We start from the raw sequence: 15,658 nt of genomic DNA, 5'->3' as shown, positions 1-15,658 counted from the left end.
GGGCTCGGGCGGGGGAGGGTGGTCGGTGATGTCACCGGTACTGGCTAGCAGGGCTGGCTCAGAAACGCCTCCGCCCGCGGAACCCAATCTGACCTGGCCCACTGCCCCCTCCCCCGGCTCAGACGCTGGCTGCCCCCTGTAAGAGAATCGCGGACAACAAGCACCTTGCAGAGCCCGGGTCCCCGCACCCCAGGACAGAAGGAGCCGATGGGCCCTCAGTGTCCCAGACCCTGACACCAGAACCCCTGGCTTCGCGACGCCCCCACTCCCGGGATCCCCGAGTCCTAGCTCGGCACCCTCACCGGTGATTTGCTGCGGGCGCCTCCGCGGTCCGTCAGACAGCCGCTACCCCCTCCCCCGGCTCCGGCTCCGCTGCCTCCACTTGGGACAGGAGTCGCCTGCCCGCCGGCCGCAGACAGCGGGCCCGGGAACCCGCCCCCACGGCTCCGCCTCCGCGCCACCCATTGCGCTGTCTGCCCGTCACTCAGCTCAGCCTCCGCTGTAATTGGACAGTTTTCAACGAGTGGCTCGGTGATACCCTCCCATTCCCCGCCTCTGTCACCCGGCCACACACGCACACATTCCTGGCAATGATTGCTGTGGGTCTGATTGGTGCAATTTGAGATCAGTCAACCACACCTCTTCACTATCTCGTCGTGTCATTGGTGAAAGGGACAGAGGGCGGCAACTCTACGCGCCCTTTGATTTTATTGGTTGGTCTGTGGGGCTCAGACCCCAGCCGGGAGGGGGGCTGCGCAACTATATTAGTCCAATCTCTGGTTTGAGAAGGTGGGACGTACTGGCCACTGCTCGAATCCCGGGAGAACCTTCTGGAACCCGTGCAACGTCAAAGGCAGCCTTAAAGGAAAACTGCGCCCACCAGTTGGTGACTATGGGCATTCTCTTCTCTCATCACTTAGGAGACTAGGGGAGAGAATAGTGCACTTTGGGAGCTGTAGTCTCTGGACCAGTGTCAAAAGGTCGCCCCTTCTTAACCTGTCTTCCATCGAGACTTCGACCTGACCTGATTTAGCTTTATCTTACCTTGACCCGGAGTTGACCTGATGTGACCTAACTGAATTTCAAAACATTCCCAGATAGACATGCAGTTTAAGTGCCCTTCTGCTCCTTTGTAACCTGGTAGTTCTCCCCAGGTTTAGCACCTCCATGATTATTCTCTGTATAATCCCCACATCCCCAGCTCCCTCATGAGCAGCCCCCTCTCAGCAGCCCCCACAATCCCCATTAAAGTTCTTTCTATAATCTTTCATCCTACTTCCCCTTTGAGTTCCACATTTTAGCCCCCCCCTTCGCTTTTCCCTCCTCTTGGCCCCCGTATAATGCCCTGTCTTTCCCCCATGATCTTCTGTTTTATGCTATTCTTAATTCTTTATGCTCCTATGATCTCCCCTATCCTAGCTGCCCCTTTTAACCCTTTATCTCAGCTCCCCATGATCTTTTCTCTTAACACCCTCAGAATCTCCCATCTCAGTCCCACCCCACCCCCACTCCCCATTAAATCTCAACCCCAGTATCCCTGCTGTTCAGAGCAGGCAGGGCTGCGGAGGTGGTTGCCAGCGGAAGCCGACGCTTGAGCAGACACGGTGCCTGGCGCCCACGTTACTGTCTCCCAGGCCCATCTGTGCTAGAGGGAACGGGGGTGGGGAGGGGGTAACCCAGGGGTGAAGAGGGGAAAGGAATTCTTGGAGGGTTTGAGGACAAAGCAAGGGCCAGGGCAGAAGCTCTCACCTCTGCCTTTTTTTTTTTTTCAGATACAGAGTTTTTTTAGAGACCCATGAGGTCATGCAAACTGGATAGAGCTGGAAACTGTGGCTTGTAGAGAGCATCAGTACCTAGGCTATAGAGCAGAGCAGAGCAGGAGAGAGGTCTAGGGGTCCTGAGATCAAGTCTGCATAGACTCCACTACCTGTCTTCTTTCTAGTCTTCACTATGGGGATCCCAGGTGTAAAGGGGTGTGAGATGTGAAGAAAGGGAAGGAAGTGGGTAAGAGGATGAAAAGGAGGTGGGGTTTGGGGAATTAGGATAGGAGGGCAGGGGAGATGGGATAAGGGGGAGGGGGAGAGGAGGGAAGATGGGGGCAGGTAAGGAGGGAGAAGATGAGAAGGGAAGAGGAAGTGGGAAACAAGGAATAGAAGGGAGGGGAGATGGGTGATCAGCAAAAGATTGAGACAGAGAGATGAGGTGAGGAAAATGAGGAAGGGAGGGGAGTTGGGGTGATGAGGGAATGGAATAATGTGACATGGAGATGGGCAAAGTAGGTTGAGGGGGTCCCAGGACTGGTGCTGGCTTTTTAGATTTGGGGGCGTTCATCCCTCCCACCTCCAGACTCATGGGGGCCTGGGCTGTGGGTGGCTCTGCTTCTTACCATTCCAGTTCTGTCTATTCTGCCTCCTCCAGCCTTGCCTGTGCCAACACGGAGGCAGAGAGTTTAGTCACCGGCCCTTACCTGGTCCCTGCTAGTGCCAAAGTGTAGGCTTAGACCTTTGAGGGTGCAGGGCTGTGCCTTCAGGTATTGATGGCACGGACTCCATTGTCTGCCGGGATTGCTATTGCTGTCCTCTGTCCCATTGCCCTTGGTGTCAGTTGTGTGTGTGTGAGGAACCAGGGTGCACAGTAAGGCATAGGGTATAAGAATGCAGGCTCGTGAGGCAGATTGTCGACCTTGTGAGGTTACTTGCCATATCTGTGCCTCATTTCCTTCTTTGTAAAATGGGGATAGACAACAGCAGTACCTCAGAGGATTGTTATGAGGGTTAGTTAAGGTAACACATGTAATGTATCTAGTTCTGAGCTTGGCAGTAGTTAATGCTCAACAAAGTTAACTGTTACTCTGTGTGTTCATAGATATCTGGGTGTGTGAGTGCATCTGTAAATGTTTGACTCTGGGAGTTATTTGTGCTGTTGTATCTATAATACGATTTGTGTAATTATTTGTGTGTGGTAGTGTGTCTGATTCTGTGTTATTTGCAGTAGGTGTGTGATTTTGTGTTAGTGTACATGTGTTATTAAATGACTGCATTGGCCTGTATCCACATGACAGAGTGGATGGAGTGTGGCTTCATGGCTTTTGACATACTGACATCGTGTCTGCGGTGTATGACTGCATCTGTGATCATGTCAGTTCCAAACACCCTACTCACCCTTCCTCCCCATGGAGACGTCATAATCCTAGGTGTCCCTCATTTCCTCACCCTGAAGGAACCGGAACCTGGGGACAGGGATGGGGGTGGATGCCAGTGAGGAGGTGTTTAGACAGGAACACATGTTCCCTCCGAGACTGTGTATGGGAGGGGGAGCCCCCTATCTTGCACATATCCTGAAGGCTCCAGAGGAAGTGCTCCCTTTCCAGCTGGTTCTCAGGTTCCTGTCTTGTCACCACGGCAACAGTTGCCAGGGGCTCCCACAGTTGCTAAGATCTGGGTGTGGGAGGCTACCAGGCGGCTGTTGCCAGTAGAAACAGAGAATCCTGGGGGAAAGAAAGACTACTCCCATAGCTGCCAGCTCTCTGCAGTGACAGGACTGGCCCTTGGACTCTCCTGTCTCCAAATTGTACTTGATTTGTATGTGGAAGTACTAGTATTGTTGGGGGGCTTTAACAGGAAGCTGGTAATAGACTACTGGGATCTACCTTCTGAAGAGAAAAGGAGCTCTAGCCTGCCCATTACCATCTTTAAGGTTGGGAGGTCCTTAGAAATTAGTGACCACCTCATTCTATCCTCCATCCCTTACACTTCTCGCCTGACAATATCTCTGAGTTCTCCAGTGGCTGGTGCTTATTACCTGATGCTTCCACCTGGTATAATAAAGGATGCTGTATTGACCCCATTACCCTGGATGCAAACTGACTTCTCCCTGAAGTCACACTCAGCATCTCACGTGGATACATATGTCATGCTGACACTTGAGCCCTGCCTTCGGTCCCATACCAAGTCCCAACTTTGGCCTCAGCTTGAGACACTGACCTTAGTCTTAGATATTGACCTCCTCCTAGATATTGATGATCTTGATACAGATATTTGAACTCAACCACAGATTCAATTCTGATCCTGTACTCTGATTGAACGCTGACCAGCCACCTAACTCCCTGGTACTCTCCTGGCACCTCCCCTGCATGTTTTGAACCTATGCTGATCAGTAACCATAAGGATTCAGAGGTCATTTTTTTGCCTTGGGGTGAGAGAACAGTGCTAGGAATGACCAGCAGAGGGCGTGCAACATCAGGTTCTACAGGCAAGCTTCCCAGAGCCAACCTGGGAAGGGGATATCAGGCGTTTTGAGACCCTGGATCATTTTCTCAGGTCAGGACCCAGAGCTGCAGGCAAAACAGTTGGTCTAAAAGGTTGAACTAAAGAAATTAAGGTTCCTAACCCAGTGATGCTGATGCTTTGGGATCATGTGTGTCTGTACAACCATGGATCTCCCTACAGCTCAGCTGGGCTCAGGGCTGGGCACTCACCAGAAGGTGCTTAACCACTTACTGGCACCACAGGTCTCAAGAGGAATGGATACCTGGTAAAGCATCCCATTCCTGAGTTGACACTTCTGTCATATGCTTATACAGCTTCATTACTTTCCCTGGTATCTGGTTATCTTTTGGTCCTATGGAGCAGAAATCTGCCTCTCTTCCACCTTTGGTCTTAGCTCTGTGCTTGAGGTCACATCAACCTCATTGCAAGGCATCAGCCTCTGCATCCCTCAAGCCTGGTCCTCTCCAGGGTCAACACCCTGCAGGCCTTCATGGATTCCTCCTCTGCCTCGTTCCATTCCAGGCACTAAGACTTTGTTCCCTTGTCTGGGTTTCAGTTTGTGGTGCCTAGTTTAGCTTTTGGATTACCTGGATTAGCTTTTTCCTGGCATGCCAGTGCAGTGTACAAACGAGCCAGCCTGCTCCCTCCTCTGACTCTGAACTCCTTTCCATGTAGCCTCATGTTACGTCAGATTTTTGGCAGCCATCACATAATATTTACCCATATCAGGTGAAGACCACAACCTCTTTTCTCCCTGAGTTGCTAAATCACATCTTGCCCATTTGTACCTGTTGTGATTTTGAAAAGGGTGTTATATTTATTTTAAAAAAACAAACAAAGATACTTGAAATGAATGAAATAAAAACATTTTGACAATACCTTCTGAGTTTTAGGGCAGTCTCTAGGTTTGGAAATCTCTGTACTTGATGCTTAAAGGCGGGGTAAGGAGGGACTGAAGTGTTCATATTGGCAGCACATGTAATACAGAGATTAGCATGGTCCCTGTGCAAGGATGACATGCAAATTCATGGAGTGTTCCATATTTTTGTTTTTGACGAATGTTAAAATGTAAGATTGTAAAGTGAATGTATATATGAATAACTTAGTATATTACAAAACAAAACAGAGAGGGACTGAAGATTCCTAGCTGACTTGGCTGTGACTTCAGCACTGTGGACAGAGGCCACTGGCGGCACCCCCAGCTATGCCTGGGACTGTGGGTGGGTGGAAGATGATATATGCATAGCCTTCAGATCAGGCCAGAAAACCATGCTGCTCACTCAGTGCCTTACAGTGTATAAAGTTCTTTTCTCCTACCTAACACGTTCTGTCCTCACTCAACTATCAGCCCAGGAGGCAGACAGGAAAGGGACTATTTTCTAGATTTTTACAGATGAAGAAACTGAGATTCAGCAAGGTCAAACTCCAAGCAACTCTTTGGGTGGACAGAGAACAATAATTACTCCGTGTTTGGCAAATTTAGCAGCCACTGTTTCCCTTTGGGGAATGACTTTCCCTAGAGATAAAGCAGAGTGCACTTGAGCCAAAACAGGACAGGGTGGGTGGAAGTTTGTGTGGAACCGAGGCTCCAGCTGGCCCAGGGAACAAGTGACACTTGGTAAGAGGAACAGTATGAGGAGGGTCTAAAGTTCCAATCAGGACTACCAGGCTGAGCGTGGGGAAATCTTGCTTGTCATTAAGGCCCACAGAGGCCTAGCTTGTATGTTTCAATTTCTGTCCTAATGCTTGGCTTCACTAAGCCTGGAGACAAGGAGAAGGGACCTGTAGGATGTTATTAAGCTATCTCCGAGCCTGATGGACCTCCATGAGAAAACTCCAGGGAGGAGAGGTATGGGAATCTTGTGAATGGGGTGAGTTGTGCAGGCTGTAAAAATTCTATGACATGGCTACAGGTGGGGCTACCTGTGTATGTCTATTCCCAGGGGGTGGAGAGGTGCTAGACCATACAGCAGCTGTTTCCTTGAGGTGTGCTTTGACAGGTAGCACAATAAAGTGGTTAAGATCATGGACACTGCAGCCAGACTACCTGGTTCCCCTGCTTCCTAGCTGTGTGACTTGTGTAATCTTGAGAAACTTTCCGCCTCTCTGTTCCTAACTTTTCTCATCTGTAATACAAATATCAGAGTTGTTTTGAAGATTACTTTATGCAAAGCACTTAGAACTGCTCAGTGCATAGTAAGTGCTCAAAAACGTTAGCAGTTATTTGTATTCGGGACCCCTGTGGGTTGTAGGTAACAGTAACAGTATCTGCCTCTGAGCCAGTCTAGAGATGCTTTCCTGCTACAGGCACTGGCTCTGTTCTTACCAGGTGAAAGGGAAGAAGGGGGATTCCATAGTCCTCCGAAAGCTTCTCCAGACTGTAGCTTACCCAACCCTACTATATCACATCAAAACAATTTGCAAAAATGGGGAGGAAACTCTCAGACCAAGGAGGGCCCAGAAGATCAGGAGAAAACACAGCTAACCAGTTTTCACCTACTTTGTAGCTCAGCAGGAACTAGGGAGGGAAAACTGTCTAAACAGACCCTTGGTGTCTTGGAGGATGGGGCATTACAAAGCAGGCAAACTCAGAGGCCTTACCTCTTCCTCAATTTCTCCAAAAACTCTGGCTCCTCTCCTCAGTGCCTCTATATCCCCTCTGTGTTCGTGGTGGAGCCCCTGCCTCCTCCCTTCCCCATCCATCACTTGACTCTTGGGAAGGTCAGTAATAGGAAAGCTCTAGAAAGAGAGCCACAGTGTACTGTGTTCTTCTTGGAGGCTACAGCTGCTCCTGTCTTAAAGACTCATGAATTGGCCAGTGATAGGAAACCACACAGAAACTCGCAGGTGCCCCAAACAGGAAACAGGAAGCCAAAGTAGCATCACAATCTCTTTATTATGATTTCCACTGTGCCCAGCCTATGGGAGCATCAGCTCCTGGAGTGAAGGCTGAGCGGTTGGGAGGAGCATGCAGCTGTAATGATGGGAAGACAGGGCTTGGGGATGTTCCCCTCAGCTGTCAATTACCTTCCTCAGAAAAGCACACAAGGGCATGATGGACCACAGGGCTCTGGATCCTCCATTGTTACTTCAGTGCACTGACAGCCTCCCTCACAAGCTTGAGTTTGGCTGGGAGACAGATCCTAGGCCATCTCTTTAAGGAGGCTAAACTTGATGGCCTGTGTTTCACCATAGATATGGAAAGGCCTTGCTATTTATACCTTGATGTTCACATCTGTGGTCACACCAACCCATTTGTACACACTGGGAATGGGCTTCTTAGTCTCTGGCCCAGACCAGACCTGACACCCTCTCCATGATCTGGGTCATCAGGGCATGTGGCCCAGAGGGAAGGTTTTCCTTAGTGCTAGTTAGGTCTAGTGGAAATTCTTTAACCTGTTTAATTTTTCCTTTCTAGTTTGCCAAAAGCAGTGGCAGCAGGAAAGCAACAGCAGGCAAAGTGTCCAGTCCTACCCTACTCCAGGGCTGAGCTGTCGGGAACAGGCATGATGCATTAATATCCCCCACTCAGGGAGATCTCTGTTGTCTGGGCTGCAGGCAGAGGCCCAGAGAGAGATCCTGGGCAAATTTAAACTAAATGGCATGGATAAAGTAGCAATTCTATTCCACTGTAATAGAGAGGTAAAAGGGGGTTATGGTTACAGGTGCTGCCAGGATGTCCTGAAATTCTGGCATCAAGGTTATTCTGCCTTTTAGCGCCAAGTATATACTTGCCTTTTACTCTGCTGGTTGGAAGGGGGCATGCTTGCAGGGTCATTAGAGCCTGCTACCAGTCCTACCTAGAGGTTACTCTTGGCTCTGGGGTGGTCATGGCTAGCCTGGGGCCCTGCCAGACAGCTTCTGCTGAGCTTGCCTCTTGGCTTTAGGGCCTCCTGGCATCACTCTTACTGAAGCCATGAGACTTGCAGTAGTTGAGGTTGTGCTTTGGGCTAAGAGGCCTTGGCACAATCCTGGGCTCGTCCCCCTCAGTGAAGTACCCTCTTACCAGGCAGTTTGATTGTGCTCCCCATATCGGTGATAGGAATGGGGGAACCCCCAGATTTGGCCACTCAAACAAGGCCAGGGTGACATCCCACAGGGAGCACCAGGGCCAGAAAGGCCAGTGTCAGCCCTGCAGCCCCAGTCACTTGGGCTGAGGGCAGGAAGAGGCAATGTGCTCATGGCTTTGGCTGTGGCTGTCCTCAAAGAAAGAAGAGCACTTGAGAGTGGGTCAGTACCTAGGAGGGAGGGAACTGCTCCATGCTCCATCCCTGGGATCCAACAGGTCTACTGGTCAAAAGTGCAGTGCCTGCATCTGTTGGGGAAGGCTGATCTCAGGAGAGGAAGCCACGGAGCAGACCTGGAGAGGTTACATGGCCATAGCTAACTGCCTCAGCTGACCCTGTCACTGCAACTCCACTGTGTCACCCAGACACCTGTCTTTAAATCTGAGCATGGAGAAGAGGACTGCTGGGTGAAAACCAGGCTTAGGGCAGATGGTCTTCAGAGGAGCCTACATATAACCCCAGTCTCCCTTGGTTGGGAGGTGGGGTGGGTGGTGCTTGGGAAGAGCACTGACCTCAGCTTTGGGCAGTCAAGAAGGAAAAGACTGAAACATTTTCTCATACCTTAGTAGAGGCAGAAACTAATTTTTGTGCTTGACAGAATTTCAGTCACAGTGATAGAAGGGCTTGAAAAGGAAAGGGAATGGGGTTCACTAGGTTTATAAGTTTGAGTATCTCCATACATACTGCAGAAGGGCTCTATGAATTAGGACACTGCAAAGGGAGGTCCCAGTCAGGGGTTTGGGGTGGGGCTTCCACAACTCTGGACTGGGGGAGCAATGGAACTTCTCCTTTGATAAGACACTAGATGCCTACGAAGAAGCAGCTGGTTGCTTTTTCATGCTTTTCTGCCTCGTAGGGCTCTTGTGGACTGGAGACTCTATCCTTTGCTGTGTCCCCGGGGCCCTCTGCAGCATACCACTATCAAAGAAGCTGCTGTCCTGGGTTAGGGAGAGCTAATCCCAAATGGCTCTGACCTGTGTGGAAGAACTCTGGGGCCTGCTTTGCCGGGTTCTAGGATTCAACTGGCCTGATCTGGCCCATGGTCTTTCATCACTCACCCACAGAAATCTAGAAGCTGCAACTCCAGAGACGTAGACATCACCTTTATCTGTGAAGGTCAGGGAACAAGAAGGTAGACTTCCAGTCCCTGTGACTGGTGATGAGGCCAGAGAAAAAAGACTGTTCAGCTTTCAAAGCCCAGAGCTTGTCTTTACTTAAAATGCCCTGTCCGTGAGATCAAGCAGCCCAAGGCCATTGGCATAGAAGGTGATTTTCCAGGAGAGTAAGCAAGATGCCTTGTAGTTAATGTGCTTTAATCTTCTCAGTCAAAACCCCAGGCCTGGCTGCTTCAGAGGCCAGTCCTTGGGCCAAAAAGTTATGTGCTTTCTCTTTCTTTCTTTTTAGCTGAACTGAATAACGACCCATACCACTGATCAGTCTTGGGAGTATGTCTAAGGAGTATTTACAAAAAGCTGTGAGTTTTGAAATGTTCAAAGTCATACACATGAACCTAGATTCGTCTTCCGTCTGCTTCATTTCAGTCCAAAATAATCCATCCCCAGAAGCTTCTCACCGTGCTTCTAGGTCAGGCAGTTTCTACAGGAGGAGACCATGTACCATATCCCTGGTTACAGCTTCCCTCTTTCCTCTGAGCACCTCAACACTGAACTGTACGCTGCTTCTGTAAACACTCAATTTAGTGCAAGTTACTTGAGCAATGGGGTATGTTAGCTTCTGCATGATTGAGCCAACCCCCTCTCAAATAACTCTTGGTAGTCAGATCTGGCTAAACCTGTAATTAGGTTGGAAACAGAAACCTGAACCCAAGGGCCAGGGCTGACCCACGACATGCACTGACTTGAGAACTTGATGAGAATTTAGGAAGAACAGCTGGGGACTGGAGGCCAGGCTTGGTGGCCTTGTGGAAGCCTCTGTTTGCCCCCAAAGTCCTCCAAAGCCAGGCCCAGGCCCTAGCCTGGTGGGGAAGAACATGTCGTGAACAGCGGGGAGAAGCAGCAACTCAGGCCATATCTTAATGATGGGGAGAAGGGAAAACTGCCTCCTTCTGTAAGGCTTTGCTGGGACTCTTTATCTGCTTGAGAGAGCCGAGATGCAAATCCCCTTCTCAGCTCCAACCTCTGGTCCTCATTGTCAGGGTGGTTGAATGGAGTCCCTGCTCAGGGCTTCTGTGGAGCTGCTCTTTCTTGGGCTGTGGAAGAGGCTGGTTCTGTTCTCCTTACAATGGCACACTTTTCTAGGTCTACAGTTGAGTTGAACTGGAAAGATGGAAAAGCATGAGCCTTCTCTTCTCTTCCATCCAGACCTTGTCCTCACTGGAGCTCAGGCTTTAGCTGACTTGGGTGAAGCATCTAACACAGAGGGCTGTGGTTCCTGCCACCATACTTGTTCCATTCAGACCCCTTGGGCGCTGGGCCATGAGCTGGCATCTGAAAAACAGGGGCCAGGATGGCTCACCTTGGTTTTTTACTGTTCTGCTAAAGATTTTTGGACTTGAATGACCTGGCTGAGAGGTTCCTAGAATTCTGGGTCCCTGGAAGGGTCTCCCCCATCTTTTCTAATCAGGACTCCACAGACTAGTTGCCTTCTTTGTTACCAGGAATTGGAATTTAAATAATGGGCTGAAGTGCAGTGGTGGTTTTCAACCATTTCCCCACCCCACCACACCTGAGGGACATAGCACATACCTACCAGAACAGTGGCTCACCACAGAAGGGATTTTCAGTGGAGGGAGAGGGAGCCTGTCAGCATCTCCAGGAAAGCATGTGAGTCTGATATGCCCCCTTATTAAAAATCACTTGGCCAGAGTCTTATCTATTGGGATCAGAGCTGGCCAATAGAAGGGGTGAGTAGAGATCCCCTCATCTATACCAGGGGCTTCACAATGGAACTTTGGTCCTTTTTCAACCCAAAGAACCAGGTCTCTGAAGCCATGGACAGTGAGATGTGTGTTAGCGTGTGCGTGTGCACGGGTATATGTGTGCAGTGGTGGGTCCCGTCTATCATGTAAAGGTGTGTGTGTGTGTGTGTGTGTGTGTGTGTGTGTGTGTGTGTGTGTGTGTCCAGGTGTGGGTGCTGCCATAGCTCCCAGGGCTTCTCCGTGTGGCAATGCATTTATTGCCTCTGTTGTGAGGGGAACGGTGATTTCAGAGCCATAAAGCTTAGTGACAAATTGAGATGTTGGTAGTGCTCCATCCTCATAAGTCTCAGTACCAGAGGTTGGTGGGGGAAAGGGAGAAAGGAAAGGGAGAGAACACCACTGTCCCCGAACTGAGCTTTTCTGCTCCACGCTATCCTGGGGGTTTCAGGTGAATGGCTGCGCTGTTGGGACGAGCAGCCAAGATGTAGATGACACTCTCCCGCAGGAAGGTTGGCCAGTCCACAAATCTGGAGTGGAATCAAAGAACAGGTTTGTGAGGCTGGTTGCAGATCCTGAAGGCTCATGAGACCCGATCCCAGTGATAGCATGGCTTGAGCCGGACAAAACTCAGGGAAGCCCTGGCTTGTGTCTGACATGGTTATGGCTGGCTGTGCTTCCAAACTGACAGACCAGCTTGCTGGCCCTATGGATCTGGGGTCAAATGTGTACTCTTGGAACCTGGTTTCTGGGGTGGGCACTTGTTATTTTGGGGTGGGTAATGCCCTCTCTTATGTGAGTTGGTGGGGGCGTCAGGGGTGCAGACAGCCAGGTGAGGAGGTGCCACTCACCTGGACTCATGCTCTGTAGGCAGCAGGGCCTTTTCCTGACTCTTGCTGCTGCTGGCTGGGCTGCTGTCTGCGATGGGACCCACATGACTGACACTGTTGGGCACCAGGACACGTGGTTAGGAGTGAGTGGGACAGTGAAAGTCCTGGCCCCTCCCAAACTCAGGTGAACCCATGGCCCTGGATGTGCATGTCTAGGCTTTCCAACAGGAGGAGACAGAGTTTGGAGTAGAGGCTACACTATGCCTTGGTCAAAAGAAGTCACCGTTCTCCATCTAACGTATAGGCTGCTGGCAGGAAAACCAGGAAGATACCTTTCATATCTAGGCCTATTTGGTATGGACAAAAGGAGAAAGGCACACGAGTTGGGGCAGGGATTGGTAAGGAGCAGACCTGACACTGCAGGAAGGAGCCTCTGGGAGGCGTTTGCAGAACCAAGAGTGCTGGGCACGGCGACACTCGGCCTCACTGATGGTGCTCCCACTGCCCTGTGCCAGGAAGGTGGTTCGGGCTCGCTCCCGTTCCTTGACTGTGAGAAGTCTTAACAGTGAGTTCTGGGGAAGAACAGACTAGTTAAGATCTCGGAGGTGAACATATTTTGCAAACTGTCAAGCCACAGAGACAGAGAATCCTACCTCCATTACCACCTCTGCAACCTCCCTTGAAGCTGCCCAGAGCCTTTCTGGTAGCACCGACATTTGCAGTGGGGTCCGGTGCGAATCAATCTTCCTTGGGACGTTTCCCCAGCCTAGGCACTGGTTCACCTGTCACTGGATGGAACTTGAGCCCTTTCCTGGTACTGGTCCCTGCTCAGACAGTACCCAGTGCATCCCCAACCTGCTCAGCATGCTTCCTAGGTCTCTTTGTCACTTAGTATACCATGGACATACACCCCAGGTGGCTCTCACCTGGGGACGCAATTGCTGCAGGAGTAGGAGGGACTCATGGGACAAGAAGTCAGGCCACTCTATGTGTCCTCGATGTTCAGGGTCCAGGGCTGCAAATTGGCGGGCTGCCTGTTCCTCTTGCTCCTCGCTTAGAGCTCTGTCACTGTCCCCCCGCTTTGCTGCTTGGTGGCGGTAGCGCACAAAGTCCTCAAGCGTCAGGGAGCAATCTGTGGGGAGGCACCAGATGCTAGCCATGCCCTTCCTCGGCCTCTGGGGCACCTCCACTCACCTCTAGGGTACCCTCCAGAGCCCCCACATCCACAGCTCTTGTTGAGTCTTTCTCTCCCATAGCCAGGGTAACTCAGGCTGTGGCCAAGGGTGGATGCCCCTGCTGGCCAACAGCTTGGGAACAGGGACACCTCTTTACTCCCTAACCCCCAAGTTCCAGAATACTCCTTTCATGGTTCATCCTAGAAAGTCTGAAGAACTCTGCTCAGTCCCCCTCCATCCAGCAGCACCGGCCTGTCTTACCAGGGATGACTTTGCATTGCTGAAAGGTCTCTGTGAGGCTATACATTTCCTCCTCAGTTAGCAGCAAGTTGAGATTGTCCTGAAAAAAAAAAGAAGAACTGAGTCAGTGGCCACATAGGCCAGTAAGAAAGAAAGGCCAAAGATCAAGAGAAATGCAAACAGTATTTCTACTAAAAGGAAATTCTGTGGTCATCTAATCCCAGCCTCTCATTCACAATCGAGGAGACCGAGGCCCAACTCTGGGGCAGAATCTCCCCCAGAACCCAAGTATCCTGACTTCAGCCCTTTTAGGAAAATAGTGGTTTTTAAATTATTTTCTGAGTTACCCTAGAGCTTCCTTGGAAGTGCCTTAGGAAGCTGCTGCAAGGGAGAAGGGGGCTAGTAAGTGGGTAGGGTTGCGAATCCCTGGCTCCATCAGCCAGAACAGCTCCATATTTATCCATTTTGTGGATCTGGCCTTCTGTGTTAGACTGTGCTCAGAGTATCTGAGTTAAAAAAAACGTTTAATTCTAACTCTGTGCCTAGGGTTGTATCACTTTAAATAATTCCAGAATTGTTTTGAAAGAGATGCCATCATGACAAAGTTCCTAAAACCAAGTGGTTTTTTTTGTGATACCACAAAAGTTTTAATTCCAAAAGAGCACTGATATGTTATTTTGTTAACATTAATTTACAGTCTTTAAAATATTAAAGATTATTTCTAGTTTTATTTTTCTTTTCCCTAAAAATACCAGCAAAGAACAGGAGCAGACATTTCATGAGTACTCATTTGTGGATTTCATAAAGAACTCAAACTATTCTTTCAATAAACACTTATTGAGCCCTTAGTACATGCTGGACACAATGGTGTGTAACACAGTGAGGCTGGAGTGTAGGTAGAGTATGAGTGTGTGTGGTGGGGGGAGAGAGTAGGAAGGAATGATAAAAGGGGAAGTAGGCAGAAGCCTGACTGTGAAGTCCCTCAAATGTCATTTATTGAGCCCTTCAAATGGGTCTTTATCCTGAGGGCAAAGGGGAGCCACTGAAGGGTTTTTGAGTGTGGAGTGCCATGGTCAGATGTTTGAGTGTGGAGAATGGATTGGAGGGGCAAAGTCTGGAGGCGTGAAGAGCAGTTAGGTGGCTGTTACAATGGTACAGATAAGATGAGTGGCTAAACTAAGATATGAGAATGGAGAAGAGGGGAGAGATTTGAGAAGTATTAGGAGGTAGAATCAATAGAACCTGTTGACTTACTGGGTGTGAGGAATGAAAGAAAGAAAGGAGTTGGGATTGGTAACTGGTGCATGGGGTAGGGTGGTATTACTATTCAGAGAGATAAGAAATGGAGGGAGAACAGGTTTTGGGAGAAAGATAAGTTCATTTGGGGGCATGTAGACTATGAAGTACATGTGAGATATCGAGATGAACACCAGTCCAAGAGACAGAAGAAATTTAGGCCTGGACACACAGATTTGAGAATCTTTAATGTTTATATGGTGGCTGTAGCCACTGGAGTAGATGAAGTTTATCCAGAGAGAAAGACAGAGTGTGTACAGTGATAAAAGAGGAGTGCTAACAACAGAATCCCGAGAAACACCAGCGCTTAGGGCTGGGACCAGAAATTAACTAAGAGCACTTAGAAAGAATGGTCAGAGAAGAAGGCAAGAAGAGAATCAGTAGAGAGTACTGAGAGTCAAGAAAAGAGAGATGGACAATGCAGGAAGTAATGGTAACATTGATTATACCAGTATGATGGGATTTTATTGATTTTTCTATTTTCCATATTTTGTGTAATAATTCTCATTAAAAATACTTAAAACACTTAAAAAAAAACAGAATATAGGGCAATAAGGAAGCCCTATATACGTCAGAGAGGTCAAGTAAGAAGATGCCTGAGAAAAGGTCACTAGACAATTAGGTCACTGGCGACCTTAGGAAGAGCCAATTCAGCAGAATGATGGATGCAGAAGCCAAATTACAGGTGGTTGAGGAGCCACAAGGAGATGACGAAGTCCTTTCAAAAAGCCTGACTGTAAAGGGAAGGAAAGTAAGGGGAGGAGCCTGAAAGAAGCCTTTGCAAAAAGTCTGGTGGAGAGTGGTGGTAATGCTGGTGGGCCTGTACCGAAAGCCAGGAAGGGAGCCTTGTATTCCTGGGGATTAAGAAGGAGACCTTTCGGGCCAGCCAAGTGGCGCATTGGTTAAG

At 49.5% G+C, this 15,658-nt stretch overlaps 2 protein-coding genes across 10 annotated transcripts in view; both read right to left on the bottom strand.

The window, feature by feature from the left end:
• DNAJB5 (DnaJ heat shock protein family (Hsp40) member B5) overlaps nt 1-493 on the bottom strand; it is a 9,005-nt gene extending 8,512 nt beyond the window's left edge. For 3 of the 4 annotated variants that reach the window (XM_019663366.1, XM_019663367.1, XM_019663369.1), the window contains exon 1: nt 303-426. The gene's annotated coding sequence lies outside the window, so the exon portion shown is untranslated. Of the gene's footprint in view, nt 1-302 lie in introns of all 4 variants that reach the window. The other variant, XM_019663368.1, reaches the window with a different exon arrangement.
• Nucleotides 494-7,145: 6,652 nt separating this feature from the next.
• The window catches only part of PHF24 (PHD finger protein 24), a 25,029-nt gene continuing 16,516 nt past the window's right edge, over nt 7,146-15,658 (bottom strand). For 3 of the 6 annotated variants that reach the window (XM_019663256.1, XM_019663257.1, XM_019663258.1), the window contains exons 4-8: nt 13,477-13,555; nt 12,967-13,172; nt 12,452-12,612; nt 12,062-12,154; nt 7,146-11,740 (exon numbers count right to left, since the gene is read on the bottom strand). In XM_019663256.1, coding sequence (XP_019518801.1) covers nt 11,644-11,740; nt 12,062-12,154; nt 12,452-12,612; nt 12,967-13,172; nt 13,477-13,555 — 636 coding nt within the window. In that variant the 3' untranslated portion in view covers nt 7,146-11,643. The remainder of the gene's footprint in view (nt 11,741-12,061; nt 12,155-12,451; nt 12,613-12,966; nt 13,173-13,476; nt 13,556-15,658) is intronic. The other 3 variants (XR_002126317.1, XR_002126318.1, XM_019663259.1) reach the window with 3 other exon arrangements.

This window comes from Hipposideros armiger, unplaced genomic scaffold (assembly GCF_001890085.2).
Source record: "Hipposideros armiger isolate ML-2016 unplaced genomic scaffold, ASM189008v1 scaffold_388, whole genome shotgun sequence".
NCBI classification, from domain to species: domain Eukaryota; kingdom Metazoa; phylum Chordata; class Mammalia; order Chiroptera; family Hipposideridae; genus Hipposideros; species Hipposideros armiger.
Note: the sequence above shows the minus strand (reverse complement) of the source record. Positions and strands in the feature narration are given on the sequence as shown.